Genomic DNA, 25,576 nt, shown 5'->3' on the forward strand with positions numbered 1-25,576 from the left:
ACTCACGTTTGAACATCATATTTTGAGCAAACTGGTGTCATTTTTTAGACAAATCATGTTAATTTTCGTTGAAGCAAAGAATTGTGGGTTGTGAGTGCCCACGAAGGTTACACCTCTTGCATTCTCCAAATTCCTGTGAATGAAGGTCGTATTCAAAGGCTGCATTCGGTGTGTCCTACTCTCTTTTCTGAAACGAGACAGCCTTGATGACGTATGTGGCCGACAAGCCTCGGAAAGGAGACACAGTATATGTGTTCACTACCTTTACCTGTTGAGGCCACAGACAAATTGGTTCTTTTTACGTGATGTCACAAATGTCAAGTCGGAGCTTTCAGAGAATTCAGAGTTAACGACTTGTATTTACGAGTTCTATGAAGACGTGAACACTTTTTGCAAGTCGGAATCTTGTAATTAGTGGAGTGGTGGTGGTGTAGTGGCTAAAGCACAGGGCTGTTAATCAGAAGGTGACAGGTTAATCAGGTCACAGGTTCTAACCACTGATCTATATATATAGATCAGTGGTTCTAACCCCACGGCCACCACCTTTGTGTCCTTGAGCAAGGCACTTAACTCCAGGTTGCTCTGGGGGGATTGTCCCTGTAATAATTGCACTGTAAGTCGCTTTGGATAAAAGCGTCTGCCAAATGCATAAATATGTAATTAATTCTGTCATGACGTGAACACACCATAAGTGACATTCAATGGAAGTGAATGGGACTAGTCCATAAAAGCTAATATACACATTGTTTTAAAAGTATAGCAACAAGTTGTAAACATTATACGTGGCTAACATGATTTTAATGTGATAAAAGGGTTACCGGGTTTCATTGTCATTTCATTCATACTATATCAGGATTACCGGTATCATTGTCATCATGGCAATGAAGTTTTATTATTGGATAGGCTGTAACATTACACAGATAAGGTTAGTAAGTGATTTTAGTACATTAATTTAATGTTAACACGTTTAATGTTTACATCTTGTGGCTACAGCCTACTTTTGAAACAGAGTGCATTTTAGCATTTACAAACTGGCCCCATTCACTTCTATTGTAAATAGGGGTGCCACCCCTGCAGTAAAATACAGGATAGCCCCGTATTTAAAGATAAAATTACGCATCCCTTACTGAATCAATACGGGACACGATTTGTCCCGTATTTAAGCTGGACAGATGGCGTCACTGTGAAATCGTTCCAGATCGCCAATTTAACATTGTGAATTATAAGTTGGAAAATTTGCCTACGGTGGGTAAGTGACCGTCTGAAAAGTCAACACATTGTGCTAAAACGTCCACAAATGGTGGTAAAACTGTGGGTGTTTTTTTTTTTTATTTTTATATATATATATATATATATATATATATATATATATATATATATATATATATATATATATATATTTATAAATGTTAAATAAGTTCAAACAATTTATGAATAAAATCATAAACACAAGTACCGTTGATGGAAAAAATAACCAAATAAAATAAATAAATAAATAAAAAAAACCCATCCAAAATGTATACATAAATAAGTTAAAGATGAAAAATAATCGAAATAATTTAAATAAATATATTTTTATAATAAATGTTTTTTTTTTTTTTAAAGTCATGGGGCAAGAAAATTATAATTTTAGCATATACGAAAGGATATAAAATGTTTATTAATAACGCATATTAACCACTGATCATATAGATCAGTGATATTAACACATATATGTGGTTACAGGCCGTGATTATATTGCACAAATCGATTAACATAATGACAACATTGTTCACGATCTCGAATTCAAATGACGCGCCACCAGTCACGTGACCGCACCACTGTTTCACTTTTATAAATTAGGGAAGTTCAAGTGAGACGGCCTTTGTTAAGATAACACGTGTAGACTTTCCGCAAGATCCTAAACGAAGATCTTTCAAGATAGAAAGGGTGACGCGTTAAGAGATTTGGGAACGGAGCTTCTCTGGGAGGCGAGGTATTGATCCAGATTGATACGCTGATTGATTAGCTCACACGTTTTGAAGTTATAATCTGCCATATAATCTTAACTATTTAACAAAACCCGAAATAAACATGAGCTGTCTAACTAGTAAGCCAATATGATTGTTGTTAGCACGGCATGTTTTATACTGGCTATCTGACGATTCAACGTGTTGTTTTATTATAATGATTAAGAGATTCGCCCTTGATTAGGGCCTGTATTTCATCTCCAGAGAGCAGATTTGTTTTCTTGTGTACAACTCAACACGCGGGACGCCTCTTTTTCAACAGTTCCCATGAGATGTCTTGCTTTAGGAGACATCACACGTGACGTCAAGTGTGTCTGTTTTCTTTGTTTTGGTGTTGAGTGCTTGTGAAAGTTCCCGAAAACCAAACCTAGTGGGGGTTGATTCACATTAAGTGGATTTTTACCCCCGCAATCACCAAATCACAGCACCGATTAACGATATTAACTTGATCTGTACCGATTTGTCTATGTATTCAGATTTTTCCACTCTATACTTCTCTGTCTTTGCCGCTTGCTTTTTTCAGTTTTGCAGTCTCTGGCGCCCCCTAGTGTCTGTGAACAGTCTGCAGGGTAACTGAGCCATCATGAGTGACAAGGACCTAATGGAGCTGCCCATGAGCCAGGGCAATTTCAATGAGTTGTGGGAGGACATGTAAGTTACATGTTACCTAATGAGCCGTTTTAAACTACCAAAAATATTTTAGTATTTAAATAGGACATTTTAAGAAGTATCACGTTAGCAGTAGTGCTGTTGTTCTATATGGGTTAATGACCAATTAGGTTGTCTGAGGTGTAAAAAAAATTATAAAAAAAAAAAAAAACGCGTGTCATGTTTTTAGAGATGTACCGGTAATCTTTGTGTCCAATCTGTTTTTAAACAACAAAATCCTAAAACTTAAAAAACTTGAATACTCAAAAAAAAAAAAAACTTATATTTAAAAATCATGAATTTGTGACAAAAATATTTATTTTTAATGACTTTAAAAAATTTATTTGGTGTAACCAGGTAAAAACCTTGAATACACAAGAGTATAAACAACTTAATAATTAATTTATACAAGTTTTCAAACACATTTCTCAAGGTCATGATTCATGAAAATCATGAATTTTAAATAAAAAATATAGAGAAGTTTTCTCAGGATTATACCAAATGGCTATAACAAAATGTGACCTTCCATAAAAATAGTATAAATATCAGATATTTTTCCAAATCTTTATAGAGTCTAAAATGGTTTGCTCAGTTTTATGATTTTTTTGTAAACATAAAAAAAATAATGGCTGCCTATATGTTGGTTACACCACAAAACTTTGATTTGATGTTTTTAAATAATCATATTTTAAAACACAATTGTTGTTTCACTGCATATTTTTAAAGAAATGATAAACTAAGATTACTCTGCACTTCTCACGGCAGTGCGTACAAGGACACGAGTTCTCGAGCAATGAACGTGCTCAGCCCAACTTTTTGAATGTCTTTTGAACTCGCAGAATGCACATGGAATTTGCATTTGATTCGAGGACTGGAACTAACTTAATAGAAAAAGAGATCTAAAGAAGCATAGACACAACAATATTGCATTAGTTACATACAGTATACTCGCTGCATGTGAAAATGATCCTGTAATCCATTTTTCTTCCATAGAGCATTTAGACAATTGGTCATGGAGCTGCCTCGAGCAAACAGTGATGCTTGGCTTAGTGCTGTAAGCTGTTGCTTTAACTTTCTCATTATGCACTTTAAACTAGCTGTTACATTTGAATATGATTTATAGTTTGAATGCTTATCTTTTAATGTTAATAGTTGCTGATTCTTGTCATTTATTGCTATAATTCCAAAACCGAATGAAATATAAAACTAGTACATGAGCACCCAAAGTTATCTCCTAAATTTGAACTCCTCTGCACTACCGCAGGCGCTGCCTGATGGCCCATTCACTGAGGGATTTGATCTGGATCTCCCGATAAACAATGATGGTGACGTTACACCTGCTGAGGAGGCACCAGTTGTTGAAAACCAACCCCCTTCTGCCAATGTAGTCCCCACCACCACAGACTATCCAGGCGAATATGGCTTCCAATTATGCTTTAATCAGTCCAGCATGACAAAATCTGCTACATCCACTGTGAGTGATGAGAAACACTATCCTATAGGGTATATGGCCTGTGCAAATGTTGTCATATGTCTACACTGCTCAAAAATAAGGATTTTTTTCGGCTGGCCCTACTGGGCCAGTAGTTCAGATTTTTACATGCTCTGCTTACATTTTTATTTGTTTTATTGTACATTTCCGACATTTTTTTTTTTTTCAGCCTTTATTTACTTTAGGAATCGGCAATAAAAATCAGTGAGAATGATCTGAACACAAAATTTGATGCAAAAGAGATTTTAAGCATTCCACTGTTAAAAGCCTATCCATGTAGTTATACTCATTTTAAAATAAAACATTAATTGCATTCATTGGGCCTCATTCATGAAACTCAAGTAGAACAAATCCATTCTTGCATAAATTGTTGCGTTCAATTCAAAGGTACGAATAATTACACACATTAGTTCTGCTTGTATTTCATGAATGAGGTTCGTTGCGTGTAAATCTATCATCCTATCCACCTTTTTCCTGAATGTGGAAGTGTTTCATGATTCAACCGTTTTCAGTTTCTCATCTCCAGTGTTTTCACTTGTGTCTGTGTTTTTTCTTAGTGGGTAATGTGTAAGGTATTACATTTGTAAAAATTGACAAAAAACAAGCGTCTATATAGTACAGATACTTCACAGAGTCGAGATGACAGTCTGTTGACAGTGCCTCACATGAATGTGTAGACAACATGAAGCGATAGTGAGAGGTTTGTTACGTTTATCATTTCCTAAATGATCTGGGTATCTGCACTGAGGTCTAGTTCATTCTTAGCAACTTGTTCTGCAAAAACTTTAGCGATAATGAAGATTAGCTCTGAAGTCAGCACTTTACAACCCCTTACAACACTACTAGACATGTTCTGAGGCTGCATTTGTATTGGCTACGAATGGGTTAAAAAAAGCCATTGGAAGACGGTGCTCCGTTTTTGAATGACAGGCTGATGCAGCCCCCCGACCCCCAACACTACTCTTATTAACCTAAAATATGTCATGAACAAAGTGAACCATCTTCTGTATATTGGCTAAAACAATGTAAGCTGCTTGTTTGAAATTATGTAAAATGTTAAATTTGATTTGTTTTTGGTGATTTCTATTGCTGTTTTCTTTTGCTTAAATGATTAGAATTGTGTGAACTGACCTGTGACCCTCATCATGTCTTCTCCACAGTATTCGCCAATGCTGAATAAGCTGTACTGCCAACTGGCCAAAACCTGCCCAGTGGATGTGTTGGTTGGCAGAGAGCCACCTCCTGGAGCTTTGCTTAGATTAACTGTGATTTATAAAAAATCTGAGCATGTTTCAGAGGTGGTAATCCGCTGCCCGCACCACCAGAGCATTGCTGAGAACAATGAAGGTTTGTGTGTATAACTATTGAACTTCTTTACAACTCTAGTAACAGACATTTTTACTGAAGAATATAATGTTGGAGTTTTAACACAAAAATGGGGGCCAAAAATGTTATTAAATAAATAATTCCAAAACACATTGGCCATAATTATTGTCAATACTTAATAAATACATAAATATTCAATACTTTTTGCAACCTCCCTTTGCCAAGATAACCTCTGAGTCTTCTCTTATAATGCCAAATGAGTTTGGAGAACACCTGGCAAGGGATCTGAGACCATTCCTCCATACAGAATCTCTCCAGATCCTTCAAATTCAGAGGTCCATGTTGGTAGACTCTCCTCTTTGTTTCACCCCACAAATTGTCTATGAGGGTCAGGGGACTGGGATGGCTATGGCAGAACCTTAATTTTGTGGTCCGTGAACCATTTTGTGATGATTTTGATGTTTGTTTTGGGTCATTGTCCTGCAGAAAGATCCAACCAGGGCCCCATTGTAAGCTTTCTGGCAGAGGCAGATATTAGTCATATTGGTGCAAAATCAGTGCACAACCCACATAGAAAACATCTGTATTCATTCCAGCTCAAAAATGAACTATATCGCCAATATATCGGTAATCTGTGAATACCCCCCCTCCAAAATCGGTATCGGTCTCAAAAATCCCATATCGGTCGGGCTCTAACGTAGAGTTCACGCTAAGGGCTTAGTCAGTGCTTCATTTGGTTGCTCCACCTGTTCTTGAGGTAAGATTTAGGATATGTTATAAAACAAGATTTTATTAATCTTCAGTATATACTGTACATGTATATAATATATGTATGGATCACATACTGTATATATATATGTATACTGTAAATATGTATATATAGTAGGGATGGGCATTTTGGTCATTATGTCTACTTGATTACTTTAGGAGCAATGACATGTACATAACTATATAATAACATGTCTGACAAACATCTTTTGGTGCTGCATTGTTCCAGTGTATCTTCTATTCATTATTATAGGCTGTTATAATATAATCTGTTACAAAATGTACAAAGATTGCATTATCAAAATATAATATCATATTTTGTCATGTGAAGATTCTCTGCATAAGTCAATGAAAGAATGTGCACAATATGCCACTACAGGTTACTGTAGTGATCTTAGTAAGTGTGTGTGGAGAGCTGGGCAGGGTTGGACACCTGCAGCAGATTATCTCGCCCAGCTGTGGGTGATTGCAGCCTTAACAGTATGTGAGAGACTCCGGGAGAGGGAGAGACCAATGAAGCTGTGTGTTCATGTAGAGCTGAAAAGCACCCTGTTAGTTCATTCGTGCTGCTGAAAAGCAGTGGTATTGAATGTCTTTGTTACACTGAAAAGTGCTGACAATAAAGTGTCTTATGTTAACTTGTTAGTCGACTTCCTTACAGTGTGCACCAGTTTTTTTTAGAGACCGTCTGAATCGTCTATTTTTAAATTGCGGTTGGCTTAACAGGAGACGCCATAAATATTGTGTCTTTAACATGCATGTTAAGTTGAAGTTCAGTTTGGAAGATGCTGCAATCTGTTCCATTTAGCTGCGCTCTGACTAGCTGTTTGAAACATGGCACCTGCAGGATTTCATTGGATGGTACGCTCAGAAATCGTACTAATATACATTTATATCCAGGGTGTATGCACATTTTTTTGGGTTGTTGTTGCAAAAACACCAAAACATTCAGTTCTGGTGACTTTTAAGAGAAGTTTTTTTTTTTAACTACATAAACAATATAGCTATTGTCTAGCAGTGGTTCCCATCCCTGTTCCTGGATGCCCCCCAACACTACACATTTTGGATATCTCCCTTATACACACCTCCATATACTCAACTCATCAGCTCGTTAGTGAGACTTCAAGACCTGAATTCTGTGCGTCAAAAAAGGAGATATACAGTACAAAATGTGCAGTGTTGGGAGGCCTCCAGGAACGGAGTTGAGAACCACTGGGCTAAAGCATTTCTTCCAGTAACCGTTGACAACAAATGCGTTCTCACACAAAAAGGCAAGATGCCACAACGAATAGAGGAGAGCGCTGAGAGCATCTCTAAACGTGTACATTTGAAGTTCTTTTTAATATGGCATCTAAAAATGCTGCGCTTCTGTGAGAGATGTTCAAAACTGTGAAATGTGACAGTTGTCAAAAGACACACATCTGTAATGGTTGAATGGTTGTGAGCAGACACTAGGGCTGCTCCCTATTAGTTTACCAAGTTAGTCAATGGGAAGAGTCTTGGTCGACCAAGTTTTGGTTGGTTGGTCACAGAAAAAAAAAAAAAACCCACAGGAAACTGACACACTGGAATTACCGCTGGTTGGAAGCTAGGTGGTACTATGGGGTAATTTTTGTTAAGCAGGGTTAGGGGTAAGCCTACACAATAAAGCAAGACACCTTAATTTCAAAGTTTTATTTAAAAATTTTTATGTGTTGTATTTATTTTAGTTTTTAAAAAAAATAAAAATTCTCCCCAATTTGGAATGTCCAATTCCCAATGCACTTGAAGTCCTCATGGTAGCGTAGTGGCTGTTCTTAATAATATAATTTAAGTGTTTCTTCAAGCGCGTATCTGTATATCTACGGGCAAGTTATTTGTAATATTAAATTAATAATTATAATAGCCTAATATAATTGAATCAATATTAAATGGGGGGGAAAGAGGGTCAAATATCATCTTGACATGGTTCAAGGCATCAGCTATTGGCGATCACTCTGACCATCACCATCCCCGAGATCATCGTCTGTCGGCACAACCCTAATGTGCATTTCTCTATAAATTAACAAAATGTTCAGACAGTGTCCTTGCTAGTTTGTTTTTTAAATTCAGACTCATTACCGCTTTTTCTGGTGTCGCTGCAGCTCGCTTCGTGTGTGCGCATGTACAATTTGTATTTTAAAGGCTCATTATTACGGTCTAGTATTTCTCTGTACTGTAGAACAGTGTTAGTAATGTTACTTCTAACATTCTTTCTCAGCCCTTGAACTCAAACCATTTTCTGATGCCCCTGCAATATATACAGTGCATCCGGAAAGTATTCACAGCGCTTCACTTTTTCCACATTTTGTTATGTTACAGCCTTATTCCAAAATTTATTAAATTCATTATTTTCCTCAATTCTACAAACAATACCCCATAATGACAACATGAAAGAAGTTTGTTTGAAATCTTTGCAAATTTATAAAAAATGAAATAAAATCACATGTACATAAGTATTCACAGCTTTTTCTCAATCCTTTGTTGAAGCACCTTTGGCACCAATTACAGCCTCAAGTCATTTTGAGTATGATGCTACAAGCTTGGCACACATATTTTTGGGCAGTTTCTCCCATTTTTCTTTGCAGGACCTCTCAAGCTCCATCAGGTTGGATGGGGAGCGTCGGTGCACAGCCATTTTCAGATCTCTCCAGAGATGTTCAATTGGGTTCAGGTCTGGGCTCTGGCTGGGCCACACAAGGACATTCACAGAGTTGTCCCGTAGCCACTCCTTTGTTATCTTAGCTGTGTGCTTGGGGTCGTTGTCCTGTTGAAAGATGAACCTTCACCCCAGTCTGAGGTCCAGAGCACTCTGAAGAAGGTTTTCATCAATTATGTGTCTGTACATTGCTGCATTCATCTTTCCCTCGATCCGGACTAGTCTCCCAGTTCCTGCCGCTGAAAAACATCCCCACAGCATGATGCTGCCACCACCATGCTTCACTGTAGGGATGGTATTGGCCAGGTGATGAGCGGTGCCTGGTTTCCTCCAGACATGACGCTTGCCATTCAGGCCAAAAAGTTCAATTTTTGTTTCTCATGGTCTGAGAGTCCTTCAGGTGCCTATTGGCAAACTCCAGGTGGGCTGTCATGTGCCGTTTACTGAGGAGTGGCTTCCGTCTGGCCACTCTACCATACAGGCCTGATTGGTGGAGTGCAGCAGAGATGGTTGCAGCAGAGATGGTTGTTCTTCTGGAAGGTTCTCCTCTCTCCACAGAGAAACGCTGGAGCTCTGTCAGAGTGACCATCAGGTTCTTGGTCACCTCCCTGACTAAGGCCCTTTTCCCCCGATCGCTCAGTTTGGCCAGGCGGTCAGCTCTAGGAAGAGTCCTGGTGCTTCCAAACTTCCATTTATGGATGATGGAGGCAACTGTGCTCATTGGGACCTTCAATGCTGCAGAAATTTTTCTGTGCCCTTCCCCAGATCTGTGCCTCAATACAATCCTGTCTCGGAGGTCTACAGACAATTCCTTGGTCTTCATGGCTCGGTTTGTGCTCTGACATGCACTGTTAACTGTGGGACCTTATATAGACAGGTGTGTGCCTTTCCAAATCATGTCCAATCAACTGAATTTACCACAGGTAAAGACTCCAATCAAGTTGTAGAAACATCTCAAGGATGATCAGTGGAAACAGGATGCATCTGAGCTTAATTTTGAGTGTCATGGCAAAGGCTGTGAATACTTATGTACATGTGATTTTGTTATTTTTATTTTATTTTATTTATTTATTTTTTTTAATAAATTTGCAAAGATTGCAAATAAACTTCTTTCATGTTTTCATTATGGGGTATTGTTTGTAGAATTGAGGAAAATTAATTTAATCTATTTTGGAATAAGGCTGTAACATAACTGAAAAATTGAAGTGCTGTGAATATTTTCTAGATGCACCATATATGTATTGAAGTAATATCATAAACATGTGACAACTAGTCGATTAATGTATTAAACTAACCACTAGTCGACTAGGAAAATCTTTGGTCAGGGCAGCACTAGCAGGGACACAAACATATTTGGCTTGAACAGCTCCTTAATAACAGGACACTGAACTAGCTAAAGTTTCTAAAAAAGGCAGTGTTTTGTTTCAGTTGAAGGTTTATGGAGCAGTTTTGCAGCGTGTTAAGTCTACTGCAATGTGATGCTCCGTATTGTTGTTGCTGTGATGATTCGTGAAGCATTCCATTCAACTTGGAAGAGTCGCAATTTCCACCTTTCAACTGGGGAAAATGCAACGGAATGACACTTTGTCAGACTTCTAAATTGGAAACTTCCATTTCTTTGAGATGCATGTGTGTTACGTCACGCAAACATGTTGGCACCCAGGGCAAGGAGGTTTACAGTCAGTGACAAACATTTTTTATTAAATATCAATTAACGAGTCATAGTTCTTACATTTGAAAGATAATAAAATATATTTAGCAAAAGATTGGCATAGACAGGTGTTCAAAACACTGTTAATTACAGTCTTTTGATGATCATAACAATAGCATTGCAGCATCGTATATCAATTTGGTTGCAATGAAACGTCAATGACAATCAATGTACCCCTCAAAATCACATCGAACATTGCTACCACGTCCGAGTACTCATGCTCATCCTCAATATACAGTAGGTATATGTATGTATAAGTACTCTGTGTGTGTGTGTGTGTGTGTGTGTGTGTGTGTGTGTGTGTGTGTGTGTGTATATATATATATATATATAATACACACACACACACACAGACTCTGTGTGTGTTTGTAGCTTAGTTTTTCTCATTAAAAGAATATAAAAGTGAAATGTCAGACTATGTTATTTTACAGGATTTTGAATGGGGATGTGAACTATGTAATGCAAATGAGTTAAACAAATGAGATCAACTGACCTCTATGAAACCGCATGTTATAATAAAACGATAAGAGCTTGTGTTTACTTCACTGGAAACATATAGTTATCCAGATACTTATAGATTTCAATTAGGTTTAATAATACTTCTAGAGAGAAATATTATCATCTTGATCATTTAAATCCATTAATTCCTGTCAGTTTCATGTTTATGGCTCTGCACACTGGTGTGCCTAGCACTTGATGTCAGTTTGTTTGTTGCGATTTCCAAATGAACCATGATTTCAGACCATGTACTGATTTTGCACTTTGTCATTAATGTGTTTTGACATATATTTAACACCAGAACTACAGAAATTTACACCAGAACTTACTTTGTCTGCGAAGGCATTATAAATATAATTTGATTTGTTAATTTGCAAAGTTTGATAGTCACCAATATGTAATAATGCAAACTATTATATAGTACATTCAAAGTTGAAGTAGGTGTTGAATAAGTAAAAGTTTAGTTTTGGAGATGATGTACATTCACTGTTCGGTCGCTGTTCAAATTCATTTGTCTGTGTAGTGTCTATATTGGTTGACCTCTTCTGTTTTCTCAGGTGTTTCTCATCGCAGGCATCTCGTGCGTGTGGAGGGCAGTCAGAGAGCCCAGTACCACGAGGACCTGCACACCAGGAGGCATAGTGTCACGCTGCCCTACGAGTCCCCTCAGGTACAACAGAATTGAGAAAAAATGTCGCAAAATCTAGAAATATAATGGCATTTTTAAATGGTTATTTCCAGTCCTGAAAAAGTCATGGAAATAAGTTAAATATGTAAAAACTTTAGATAATATAATTTCTTTTATAGCTTTGACTAGAAAATTACTATTTGTGAGTGGTTGTAGAGAAGCCTTTGTGTAAGCCAGTGGTGAAATATCAATCTATCTATTGAGGTTCTTATTGGATACATTTGTATGCTAATTATAGATTACATTTATTAGCTATAAAAGTGTATTTATCAATGAATTATCATCTATGATTCAGGAAGAGTGTTACCTGGTATACAAATGGAAATCTCTATAAAATTCTAAACAAAATAAATCCTTATTCAATAGTTATTTACAGCTGGAAAAGTCATGGAAATGTATTGGTCAAAAAGTGTGGGAACCCTGGGTGTGTCACATCCTGCTTACAGTGAAATGGATTTCTGTCATTGCAAATGTTTGTGTTTCTTTAACTCTGTCTCTCTAGCTGGGTTCAGTAGGAACCACCATACTGCTGAACTACATGTGCAACACTAGTTGCATGGGGGGCATGAGTAGGAGGCCAATCCTGACCATCATGACCCTGGAGACATACGAGTAAGTCCATGCTGTGTTCTTGCTGGTTGTTTTGTTGTCTTGCTGGTTGTTCTTGCCCTGTTTACACCTGGTGTTAAGATCCATCTCAGGTGATCCAAGCACAAGTGGTCAGGCGAGACACTGGCACGTAAAATGCTTTTCCTGTAACCACTTGTATCCGTCTCTGATATTATGACTCTCAGCAAACAACAATCATAATTTATGCACTGCAGCCAGTCGTGTGGCTGCAGTGCATAAAATCACTCAGATACGGGTCAGGAGCAGTTACGGGTCAGTTAATGTTTAAATCAACCATCAGAATGGGGGAAAATGTGATCTCAGTGATTTGGATGATTGTTGGTGCTGGGCTGGTTTGAGTATTTCTGTAACAGCTGATCTCCTCAGATTTTGACACACAACAGTCTCTAAAATGTACTCTGAATGGTGCCAAAAACAAAAAACATTCAGTGAGCTTCAGTTCTGCGGATGGAAATGCCTTGTTGATTAGAGAGGTCAACAGAGAATGGCCAGACTGTTTAGAACTGACAAAGTCTATAGTAACTCAGATAACCACTCTGTACAATAATTGTGATAAGAAGAATATCATCTCATGCTATTCTGAGATGCGGGTTGGCGCTGTTTTGGCAGCACGAGGGGGACCCATACAATATTAGGCAGGGGGGGTGTGTGTGTACGTACATGCGCACACGCACGCGCGCGCAATATAGTTACATGCGATAGAGTTTCTGCTCTATCCTCACAGCAAAAGTCACTGTTGGTTTTTACTGGATATCAAGGCTGAATGTTTTGTGTTCACTTATGCTTACAGTGGGCAGGTTCTTGGTCGGCAATGTTTTGAGGTCCGGGTTTGTGCCTGCCCGGGCCGTGACCGCAAAACTGAGGAAGAGAATCTAAAGAAGATTACTGGGGAGAAGTCTACTGGGACAAAGAGAAGTAAGAGAAAGGAAATGAGGTGACTGGAAATAAGAAACCTGCTGGGGAAAAAAAAAAAGACAAACTAGCCTAAGCTGGTTAGCTGGTCCTCCAGGTAAGTTAGGTTTAGATGGGGGCTGGGCACTTTTTAGCTGTACCTGCTAGGAGATCAGCTTAAACTGGGTAAGACAAGAAAACCAGTTTAGGTTGCTTTTAAGCTGGTGGTTTCAGCTGGCAATCATGGGTCGAACATTGATTATGATGCTATTATTTTAAATAACATGCACAATAATTATTCAGCACAAATTATTTAAATGGCCGCATTATACAGTAATTATGCATTATTTAAATTGTAACTGCAGTTTTACCCTTTTTCTCCAAAACAGAACATCAGATTCAGGATCAGTTGAAAGAGCCGCATCCTATACCTGATCCTGGATCCAGTAAGAAGAGGAAGGCCGACTCCAGTACTGATGACGAAATTTACGTTCTACCTGTGCGTAACATGGAAACATTAAAAGGATTTCTTAAATGCTATATGCATTCAGTGTTTTAGCAAATGCATTAGCGCTATCCTCTTACATTCCTTAATTTTTTTTCCAGGTCCGGGGAAAGGACAGGTTTGAAATGTTGAAGAAGATCAATAGTAGCTTAGAATTGATGGATGTGATGCCTGTGACAGAACAGGAAAAGTACAGGCAAAAACGGTACAACTCAGTCAGCCATGTTGTTTGTATTGGATACTTGAATTAGAATGAATGTACAAAGGTTGACATTAATTGCACTGTTTGTGTTCATTGTGGTAATGCTGATTAACATTCTCATATCTCCCTCTTGTTTTTACTTGCAAAATAAGTTGAGTTTTTTCTTCTCTGTATATCCAACAGAAATGCCTCCAAGAACAAGCAACCTTGCATTCAACCGAAGAGTGGCAAGAAACTGCTTTTGAAAGGAAAAAGTGATTCTGAGTAAAACATGTCTTGAAAAGTCATGCTGTTACATTTAATTGCATATAAATCCAACTGTATTTAACTTTGGGTTACCAAAGTTGTGGTAATCCTGTGAGATTCATCATATTTTTAATTTTTTTATTTATATTTGTACTCGCTGCCACAGTTTAAAAATTGATTGAATTTTGTATTTTTTTTTACATGGCTGATTTTTTTAAAAGTGTTTTTGTTTCTTATAATTCTTCCCCTCTTTATTCGTTTATGTTCATGTTAAGACCTTCAAGTTTCACCAGAATTTGCATATGTTTATTCAAAGTTTCACTTCCTCGTTTTGTATGTTATTATGTTTCAAGCTGATTAGATCGGATGCATGAAATGGAAAAAACCTAACACATCCTTTAGCACTGTACAATGGACATAATATAAAATGAACGAAAGCATTTGTTTGTAATGGTTATGAAATAATCTGCAGAGCAGATAAAATGGTGTATATTGGCTTCTTTTCAGTATTTTCAAGGATTCAGCCTATACATGGTCCCAGAAAGCATCCATAATATATAACAAAGATAACTAAGTGGCCAGACACCTTTCAGACAAAACCTTTCACAAAAATACATTTATTTGGTTTTAAATTGTAATATAAAACCATAAACATGACAATCAGACATTGACCGGGTTTGCCGAATGTTGCAGTTAAATTGTGTGCATTTGTCCCAGAAAATTGTTACATAGTACCTAAAACATTTTGGTTGTTATTGAGAGCCTTGGACCACTCATGAATCCAAGGCTGACCTTCTGGTGTCCAGATAATGGTGTTTTTTTCTTTCTGTTTTGTATATGTTTTCCTAAAAAATGCATGCTTTAAATCTTGAGAAATAATTTTCAACAGTGAGTACTGTAATCATTTATAAATATTTCTCAACGGCAAGCATCATGGTCAATGGTATTGGAAACTATTGGAACACCTAGCTGGGCAGCTAATTGTAATGTGTTTGGTTTATTATAAATAATAAAGCAAAGCAGTTTAATATTAACAGTTTTTAGTACCATTTAACATTACACTGATAGGCTATACTTTTGCTGCTAAAATGTATTCGGCTATGTTCTTATGTGCCGTGTAGTTTGGGCTTTTGAACTTAAAATAAGAAAATGTTAAGCATGGAATTAAAAACAAATGTTTGCAGAAACTGGCTCAATCTCGTTAAAAATAGGTTTAGAGGACACCCACTATACAGTGTAATGACTTCTGCAGAACACAAACACATGTTTTAAAAATAATATTTCAGCTCTGTAGGTCCATACAATGCAAGTAAATGGTGGCCAGAAATTTAATTCTAAATAAAGCACATAAAAGTACTATACTAAATTAACCCATACGATTCCAGTGGTGCAATCCATGTCTTAAGAAGTATTATGATAAATGTGGTGAGAAACAAATCAATATTTAAGTCCTTTTTAAACATAAATCTCTTTCACTTTCACATTCTTTTTTTTTTTTTTGGGCAATTTGTATTCTTGATGCATATTTATATTAACAAAGGACTAAAATATTGATCTGTTTTTTCACCCACACCTATCATATCTCTTCAAGGATTTAACCATTGGAGTTTTATGGATTACTTTTATGCTGCCTTTTTGGACCTTCTGAGTTCTGGTCCATTCACTTGCATTGAATGAACCTACAGAGATGAAATGTTCTTCTAAAAATCATAATTTGTGTTCTGCAGAAGAAAGAAAGTGATACACATCTGGAATGGCACGAGGTTGAGTAAATGATGAGAGAATTTTCATTTTGGGTGAACTGTCCCTTTAATTGTGGGTATTCTTTTGACACATTTCAAAAATATTTTAATTGTGAGAGTGTAAAAATCTTTTAACAGAATCTTAAAAATCTTTTTTAGATTTTCATAGTGCCAAAAGTAAATGATAAGGTAATTTTTATTTTTGGGTGAACTATCCCGTTAAATAAAGTCTATTTGTCTGCCAGTGTTATGTGCAGCACTTAAAAAACCCATGCACATGCAAACATGCACCTCCCAATACAGCACCCCCAAGTTAAATCATCTTCCCACGGCCAGGTTTACCAGGTTTAGAGTCGAGGGGAAACTAAATAAACGATAGTGAAGTATTTTGATTATTGCAAAGCCAGTGTATGCTATAACAAAGATGGTAATTACTACGTAATAAGCGATGTACGTACAGGTTTGGGAAACAAGCATCGTAGGCTAATACAACGTATGACAATTTTATGAGTGTCTATAGTTTTTGAAATTGATTAACTGTCTTTGTGGTCACTCTGCTAGGGCAGCTATGTGAACTTGAGGTGCACTGACTTAGTATATCCTCTAAAATTTCTTCTGGGACCTGTTGATTAAATATAATTAAAAACAATTATTAAGTAAAATTTGTTCTAATTAGATCACTTGCTTGCTGTTGCTACTACAGTAGGTTTCATATTTTTTTGTTTAATGCAATTTTCCTATGTTAACTGAGTTTTGGGGGGTAGGATTAGCCTACATGCAAAATCAAATGCAAATTCTGTTTACATTTACAGAACACAGTACTGTACTGTAGTGTTCAGAATAAGGAATATCAAAGGACAAGAGTCTACACAGTAGGTCAAGTGTTGTCTAAGTTAACCAGCCTAAAGACTAAAAATGATAATTCAAAAGAGTCTTGTTTGGAGTCTATCCTGGTTCTGATGAAGTGGTTAATTTTTGTAGGTTTCATACTTTACCTGTCCTGATCTGAGGCTTGTTCACTTCAAGTCAATCATCCAACAAGCGGATATAACATGAATATGCTATGGCTGCCATTTTTGGGTGAGTTTGCGAATTTTATAATGTTTAACTTGATTTGTAACTCCTTAAAAGGAATATTCCAGGTTCAATAAAAGTTCAGCTCAATTGACAGCATTTGTGGTATAATGTTAATCACCACAAAGAAATAATGTTTGACTTATCCCTCATTTTATTCTTAAAGAAAAAAGTGCAAAAATTGAGGTTACATTGCCATGACAATGTAATATCAACAAACCCTAAAATGACTGTTAAAGAGAAATTAATGTAAGTGCTTTTATCAAATTATTAGCTTCATATTTCTGCTTTTAAATCCTCCAAAAATTGGCCCATTCAATTCCATTGTAAGTGCCTCATTGTAAGCTCAATTTATGTTTTTTAAGGAAAAGGGGGGACGATTCTAAACAGATTTTTGTGGTAATCAACAATATGCCACAAATGCTTTCGACAGATCTTAACTTGTAAGAACACGGAATATTCCTTTAAGTTGTGACATTGTAATGGCAATGATTTAAAATTGGATATAACTTTCACAGAAAAGGTTAGGATGTGGTTTCATCACACTAAATTCATGTTATCACATATTGTTTACTCCTTGTGGCTATACTTTTAAAACAGTGAGTATTTTTACATTTACAGATTGGCCCCATTCACTTCCATTTTAAATGTCTAACTGGAACCCAGATTTTTCCTTTTTTAATAAAACAAGTCGGAATAATTTCTTTGTGGTGATAAATATTATGCCACAAATGCTGTTGATTGAGCTTAACTTGTATTGATATCTGAATGTTCCGTTAAATGTTAACATAATTTAAAGAATATACTGTACATTAGCAATATTTTAGGAATATTAAACATACACTGGATGCCCATTATGTTTCCTAAGATGTGAAGGATCCAAGTAAATGTATTCATTTAATTACAATTGTTTGTGGACCTTTGTTTTTCAACTGTTAAACATTCATTCAGTTTTCATTGAAATGCTCAAAAACTTTGCATTACTTTCTCATCTAAAGTTTGCATAACCAGTTTTACAGTAGCATGCATGAACATTTAACCATTAACAGTTTTGGAAGTTCCAGATGTACCCTGTTGCAACTCTATTAGAGACCTAACCGAATGTATACAAAAAATTATACCTTAAGATATATGCAAAGTTGCAAAGATTATTACTCTGCTTTGAATTTATTGCTTTCAGTTTTGGTTATACGGGCAGAGGAGCAGTATTTTCTTCTATACAGTGGCACCAATGACACCTTTGGCACCAATGGCACCATTGGCACCAATGGAACCAATGGCACCATTGGCACCACGTGGGATGATGCAAGGCTCTACTGTCAGGTCTGTTATAAAGAACTGGCCACCGTCACTAGTAGAAATGTCCACCTTATCACACAGAACCTCATTTCAGACTACTGGATTGGACTTCGCATGAGTTTCAATGGCTCTATACCATGGTCCAGATGGTCCAATGGGGATCCGGTTACATATCAGAACTGGTACCCTGGTCGTCCTGTGCCGAAGAAAGTCATTCCTAAATGTTCCTCAACTACACAAACTCCTCTGTCTACACTAATGACTTCTCCAGAGACAACTCCAGTGACTACCCCAATGACTTCTCCAGAGACAACTCCAGTGACTTCACCAATGACCTCTACAATGACTTCTGGAACCCCTTTAGTGGCTACTACAAGTAACAATACAGAGGACTACTGTCCTCTACTGACAAAAATCCTTTTGTGCTTAAATTTGTCATCAGATGAATTGGATGCTCAATACTATATACATGATCCTCCTCAGAGTACACCCATTCATCCACAGACTGTCACCTCTAGTGCCACTACTAGTTCCACCGCTAGTGCCACACCAAGTTCCACACATAGTGTGACCACTTCTGGCACCCCTGATAACACATCATTTAGCACCACATCGTTTAGCACCACAGGCAGCCCTTGCAGCACAGAACCCGATCAAGTTCCTGATGAGTATATCGAGGATGCTTGTGTGGCCCTTCTCAGCTTTGGCATGTGGAAGGAAAAACAGTGCTACGAACTTCTCCCTTTCATCTGTTATGATGGTAAGAGTTTGTTTTACAGCACAAAATCATGTTATTAGGCTCATCAACACTAAATGTAAAATGTGGACCCACTTATGTGTCCATCACTTATGTATTACATAAGATACAGTACCTGTAAAAATAGACCTGAATTGTTATGAATTGAATATGTTGCAAAGTGAGGATATCTTCAAAAATATTGCCATAAAGAGTTCATTTATCAATTAACATCATACAAAGTCCAGTAAACATAAAAAAGCTAAATCAATTTTTGCCTTTAAAACAGTCCCAATTCTTCTAGGTATACCTGGACACAGTTTTTCTTGGTTGTTGGTAGATAGGATGTACAGTTCTTCTATCTAGTTAGGCTGTCTCAATTGCTTCTGTCTTTTTATGTATTCCCAGACTGACTCAATGTTCAGTGGGGGGCTTTGTGGGGACAATGCCATCTCTTGCAGAGTGCCCTGTTCTTCTATACTAATATTTTCTCTTTTCAAAAGTTTTTCTGAAACATCTTATGTGCCTAAACTTTTGCATAGGTCTGCATTTATATATATATATATGTATATATCTAATCTGTATTATTATCTTTAGCAGCAGCCAGCATGATCACACAGGAAGTTGACATGTTGCTAAAAAATGTTCCGGAACCCCTACATCGACCAAATTATGCTGAGTTATGCTGAGACAAGCTCCATATCCCATCAGACATTTTGGCATTAGTTCAAATGTGTCAATTCTGTTTTCTGGGCTTAAATATAGAAGGGAACAAACAAGGGAATGAGGAACACTTGTGTACACCATTCATAAAATGAAACTTCAAAGGACTACAAAAATTAACAGGAAACTTATTATATAATTTGACTAATTTACAAAAGTAAACAGGGAATATGTGACAAATATAATCATGCTGTTTTGTTTATGTATTTATTGTGCCCTCTTGTGGACTAAGAAAAAACATAAATGTAAAAATCAGCTCACTTTAAAAATTGAATAATAGTTCATATATATATTTAATTCATTTAAAAAAAAAAAAAAGTACAATACATTTTCATGGTTCAGTCAGTACTGTTTATTTTTGTAACAAAGTTCAGCACTATTTTACTTTGTTATTTTTTCATTCAGTGTCAAATTTAATCGGTTGATTAATCGGTTATCGGCAGGTACTGACCACCAACTTAGTTATCGGTATCATTCAAATCCACCATCGGTCGACCTCTACTATTTATCCCCAAAAATGGTTATACGTGTTGCGTAGTACAGAAGTATGCGAACTGGGACACACCTTGTGACATCAGTCTACAGTAGCTGACATGGTCCCTCAGTTCACTACCATGAATGTTTCTTGTGATTCTACTTCTTCACAATTGACCAACACATCATTCTCTCTTATCTACATAAAGTCATCACATCCGCACATTGCCCCGCTACAAGTTTGTTTTACCAATTTACCTTATAACACACCTATCTGTGTGTAGAGCGTTTCTTTGGGGATATAAACGTTACCAATGAGACCTCACATGAAGGCTATCTTTACTGGAGCGAGGGACCCGGTGAGAACATCAGTCTCTACAGAGTGGAAGTCACAGGGGACCACAACCAGACATTTAATGAGACTGGCCTGTCCAAACAAATAGTGAATCTCACAGCTGGAACTCGATACAATGTTCAAGTGTTCCCAGTGAAGTGCGGCAGGGATCTAAACCCTCAGAATGTTTCCTTTTACACCAGTAAGTAGACTTGGACTTAATGTCATAGCACACAATGTGTTTCCAAAGTGTATTACTCGATGTGTTATTGTGAAGCATTAAAAACATGTGTATGATTACTGTTAGTATTAAACAACGTATTTTGCTCATTTGTGCTGAATGTTATTGATCATTTTAATTAATATGGTGAAAAGTTCCATGGACTGACCTGATCATCTAATGAGAGCAATGATCCCTGTTTTAGAGCCTTCTGGTGTTAATAACCTGACAGTAGAGAGGGTGACAAATGATAGCGTCAAACTGAACTGGACAAAACCAGAAGGAAACTATGACTTCTACTCAATACAAGTGTCAAGCATATTTGGAACCCAAAAGTTTGAAACTGATGTCATTACGGGTCTTATACCAGGCAATAAGTACAATTTCAAAGTTATTGCCATAGTGAATAAAACTACTGAAGGTACACCAAGCAACGTTTCTACTTACACCAGTAAGTGCAGTTGACCATATCATAAAAAAATAAATGCAATTTTGTAAATGTATATTGCAAAATGTAAATGCATTTTTTAAAGAAGCTAACTCTTGTTGGTATTTATTTTCAGAGCCTTCACGTGTCTCAAACCTAAAATCAGGAAACAATGACAGTGAAGTTATTACAGCCTCTTGGATACTACCTGTCGGTAATGCTTCGGGTTATTATTATTGTATTGATGTCACAAATTCTACTAATAATTTAACTAACAGTGAATGCAACATTACAACAAACATGTTCATAAAAGTGACAGGTAAAACACCTGGCACCAAACATTGTCTCAGTGTGGTGGCACTAACAGACGATAAAAATATATCAGGAGAAATGGTTCAAATCGATGCATACACAAGTGAGTTTCATGCTTGGTCACTAAAATCCTCTCATTGTTTTATACACTGATATTGACATTAAATGCCTGCTTTTTCATGTCTTTCAAAGTTTCAGATGTAAAAGAAACAATATTATTTGGATAAAATATCAGGCCTAATTAATGATCTTTCATGTTTTGGATTATGCATGAAGTAAAGAATTCTAAAACATTACATTTATATATTAACAAATTAGGAATTTCCACTATAAAGTTGTTATCTTGAAATTCAATTACAGCATTTGATAAATGTATATGTGAGTTAACATACTGATTTTACATACACATTCTCAGGGCACCACCCCATTGAAGGAGAATAGTTCAAAAGTTTATTATTCTTGTAACTTGTCCTAGTGTCTTTTTTGTCTTAATGTCAGTATTTCAACTTTAAATTAATCATAGGCTGGCTGTTGGATTTTCTATTCTATATTTTATACTGTATATTTAATATATATTTTGCTCCTTGAATTTACCTCCTTGTACATAGTTCCTAATTCTGTGACACTTGATTTGAAATCATCAAACCGAACCATTGAAGCCAAGTGGAATTTAACAGACAATTATGATACATTTAATGTGACGATTGAACCACCTGATGCTGAGCCTGTAAACATTATGTATTTGAATTACACTTTCACTGGGCTAAAGGCAGGAGTGAAGTACACCATCACAGTTGTCACTCTTGTACGGAATGGACCGAAAAGTTCTGCTACAACTAAATCAATTTATACTCGTGAGTAACATTGACGTTGTCGTTGTTTATCAGACTAGCTATTCATCTGCCTTGTACATTCATTCTGTCCCACAGATTGTCATTTCAGCTATATAAAATCTCACAAACTTTAAATCTATTCACAGTCCCTACTAGCCCCAGGCTGGCAAAGGCCTTCCCTTTAGGCAGTAATGCTATAAATCTAACGTGGGAAGCTCCAGAGGAGTCAGAGGGAGCCTCTAACATTACGTATGAGGTGACATATTCATCTGCCTTTTGGGGAAACATCAAAACAATGAATGTAACGAGCAAATACATCCATATTGAAAATTTGACATCAGGAACAAGGTATGACTTCAATGTCTGCGTTGTGGCTGATCATTTGAAGAGTGACCCTGCCAAAACTTATGCGGTAACAGGTAAATGAACTGCATTTTATCTTATCCTCATATCTTAATCTCTGTAATTATGATGCTTGATTATGAAAAACACATTTGCATTTGCGATCTTCCCAATCTTTTTATAATAATTAATATGGTATACTAAAATGTTATTAAAATGCTTTGTTGTGGCCAGTATATATATATATATTTTTTTTTCAGACAGTACTTTTTTAAATATACAGATGTTTTGCATGCTTGGTGATGATGTTTGGTCTCCATGTTTACTTTCAGTGCCTATAAATAAGACACTGACATTCACAATGTTGTGTACCACTGAAACTCCACTTTATTGTGGTACCAAAGAAGCTAGGAATGACACGATAAACAAAGTAAGGAATGATCAAATCAACTTTAAAAGCATTTTTTTAAAGCAACTTCTACAGCTTTATATTGATTTTATAGAAATACTCTTGACCAATTACAGTATACAGTATATGGATTATGAACAATTGTTATTAAAACGAAGTACAATATCATAATGTTTTAGCTTGAAGGCTCACCCACCCAAATTGAAAAATAAATAAAATATTAAATATGTAACCTGACTGCATATAGCTGAAGTAAAATAATTAACTCCATTATGTCTTTCAGCTGAAAAATTATATTACCAACCAATTTAATCCAATATATATACACTGGAACTTAAATGAAAATACAGGAAAGGATGATGGCACAATGCCTACAGCAAAACTTGGTTTGTAAAAACAAGCTGACAGATGTAAAAACCTTCATAAATCTCCCTTGTTGTTTTTACTTGTATGTCTTAACAAGCTATCAAATATTTAACTCTAATCTTACTTTTGAATTTATTTGGTCCATTCATTCTCATGCATAACAAAGTCATTTTTTACTATCATAAAAAAAGGCTTTATGCGTTGTCTGAGAGAATGCAGAATTTGTCTTTGTCCCTCACTTCTTTTCAGCTGTGTTACACAGAGACATTTTCCACCCTTTAAAAATAATGGTTTAAGCTTTTTAGATGTTCCTTTTGAGAGAGTCAATTTCAGAGAGTCTTTTTGACCACAGTTCAAACATACAGTAAGTTCAAAATACACTCTGTTTAGGAGAACTACTTTTTTGGCACAAATACAAACATGTTTACTTTAATACTGTGGTGTGGTGTCATGATCTTTGCTGGTTTAGGGAGTAAACATTTTTGCACTGATTTTGAACCCTGTAACAACCCTGACACATTTTAAAGTGTAGCAGGGTTTAAGGATTTGTGCATAATGTATTGAAAAAAGCACACCAAAGAGAGTGATACTATCAGACTGTTTTTTTTTTTTTTTTGTATACATTTGATATTATATTGTTTATCTATTCAAATTATATGAATAGCAAACACTGATTTAGTTACTGTTGGTTTTTTTTGCAGTGCTGTAAGGCTGTTTTCCCATTCTGAAATGAAATGTAGCATATAAATGGCATAGTAAGCTTATGTTTGCATTAAGGACCAAATAGCCTTGCTGTAGGCTATTCTTATTTTTTTATCACATTTGTCGTGTCCTCTTTTAAGGTAGTTTTTGTCTTGATGATTACATTAGGTAAAAATGCTGCAGTAAAATAATGTTAATTAGTTAACAGGTATGGTAAATATATACATATACATTATGTTTCTTATTATTTCTTATATCAGTTATGCACATTGAGGTGTCCCATTGTGCATTTTTTGTAGTTTAGATTTTTGTAGTTACAGGAGGTTGGTATATTAAGTTTATATCATGTAATGGGAAGAAAAGACATCCTGTAATCCCTGAAACACAGCAACTGTATTTTCACAGCTTCTATTATACCATAAATTTAACAGTTTTTTTTTTACAGTGCATACCAGTGTTTCAGTTTTCCTTTGTCATTTATTGTGTATATGTATTAGTGAAATTAGTAATGTTCTCTTATGGTTTTCTAATTGAAATGGCATTGTTTAGCCTATATTGCTTGTTTATGGAGATTGTTTATTGTTAGTTTTCAAACATGTTTTGCTTCGATTACTGCTTCATGTGAATTTTATGCTTGATTTAAAAATGTTATTTGAATTAATGGGAAAATCTGTATCAATCACTACTGAATTCTTGAAATAAATCTTTATCTGACCATATACTGTATTTTACTCTCATTTAATGAATACCATACAAAGGGAGAGAAGTCACAATTTATAATGATAAGACTTCTTATTCATGGTTTTAATTAGGCTATAGCTATATAATAAAAGCGATAATAATAGTGAATAGTGGCTAAGTGTAGCCTATAATTCTACTATCCTATTTATTGGCTATTTATTGTTGGTGTTATAGGCTAATGGTTATTAATCCTATTTCAGCGGATAAGAAGAAACAGTTTATAAAAGACAATTGGACACTCAATAAATTACATTATTGCATTCTGATATAAAGCAATTGTATAGGCTACACTATCTGAAAATGATCAAAATACTGGTATAGCCTTTAAAATGCTTGGTCAGGGCAAGGTGCTGAACTATTAAACCAACACACTCTTACGGCGAAGTCGTAAAAATGTGTGCAACTTTTCTAAATTTGGCTAATTTGTATGATATCCTATGATTGCACTCATAAGTATTTGTACAATTGCCAAACAAAAGAGCCCAGATGATCCACGTCTAGAGCAAAACCCCTGCATTTATCTTTCAGCAGTTTAATTAATCTCTAATATG

General features: G+C 36.0%; 2 protein-coding genes across 5 annotated transcripts; both read left to right on the forward strand.

Annotated features, from left to right (window-relative positions):
• Positions 1–1,835: 1,835 nt before the first annotated feature.
• LOC127644335 (cellular tumor antigen p53-like) lies at positions 1,836–15,470 on the forward strand. The gene is made up of 11 exons (XM_052127475.1): positions 1,836–1,975; positions 2,533–2,660; positions 3,651–3,711; positions 3,922–4,131; positions 5,310–5,496; positions 11,687–11,799; positions 12,320–12,429; positions 13,238–13,362; positions 13,728–13,837; positions 13,945–14,048; positions 14,229–15,470. Exons 2-11 carry the CDS (start codon positions 2,593–2,595, stop codon positions 14,311–14,313), a joined length of 1,173 nt encoding a protein of 390 aa, XP_051983435.1. The 5' UTR covers positions 1,836–1,975; positions 2,533–2,592; the 3' UTR covers positions 14,314–15,470.
• Positions 15,471–16,877: 1,407 nt separating this feature from the next.
• On the forward strand, positions 16,878–24,993 carry LOC127646980 (receptor-type tyrosine-protein phosphatase eta-like). Of its 4 annotated transcripts, none has more exons than XM_052131023.1 (11): positions 16,878–16,905; positions 17,015–17,113; positions 18,288–19,166; positions 20,624–20,875; positions 21,099–21,344; positions 21,457–21,735; positions 22,241–22,486; positions 22,612–22,884; positions 23,140–23,237; positions 23,500–23,602; positions 24,284–24,993. In XM_052131023.1, the coding sequence occupies exons 2-11, from the start codon at positions 17,086–17,088 to the stop codon at positions 24,289–24,291; spliced, it is 2,412 nt and encodes an 803-aa protein (XP_051986983.1). In that variant the 5' UTR covers positions 16,878–16,905; positions 17,015–17,085; the 3' UTR covers positions 24,292–24,993. The 4 variants fall into 4 exon arrangements, with proteins under 4 accessions (XP_051986983.1, XP_051986990.1, XP_051986966.1 ...); XM_052131030.1 differs by having other exon boundaries at positions 21,457–21,534; positions 21,634–21,735; positions 23,500–24,993; XM_052131006.1 differs by having other exon boundaries at positions 23,500–24,993.
• Positions 24,994–25,576: the final 583 nt, after the last annotated feature.

This window comes from Xyrauchen texanus, chromosome 1, assembly GCF_025860055.1.
Source record: "Xyrauchen texanus isolate HMW12.3.18 chromosome 1, RBS_HiC_50CHRs, whole genome shotgun sequence".
Lineage (NCBI taxonomy): Eukaryota > Metazoa > Chordata > Actinopteri > Cypriniformes > Catostomidae > Xyrauchen > Xyrauchen texanus.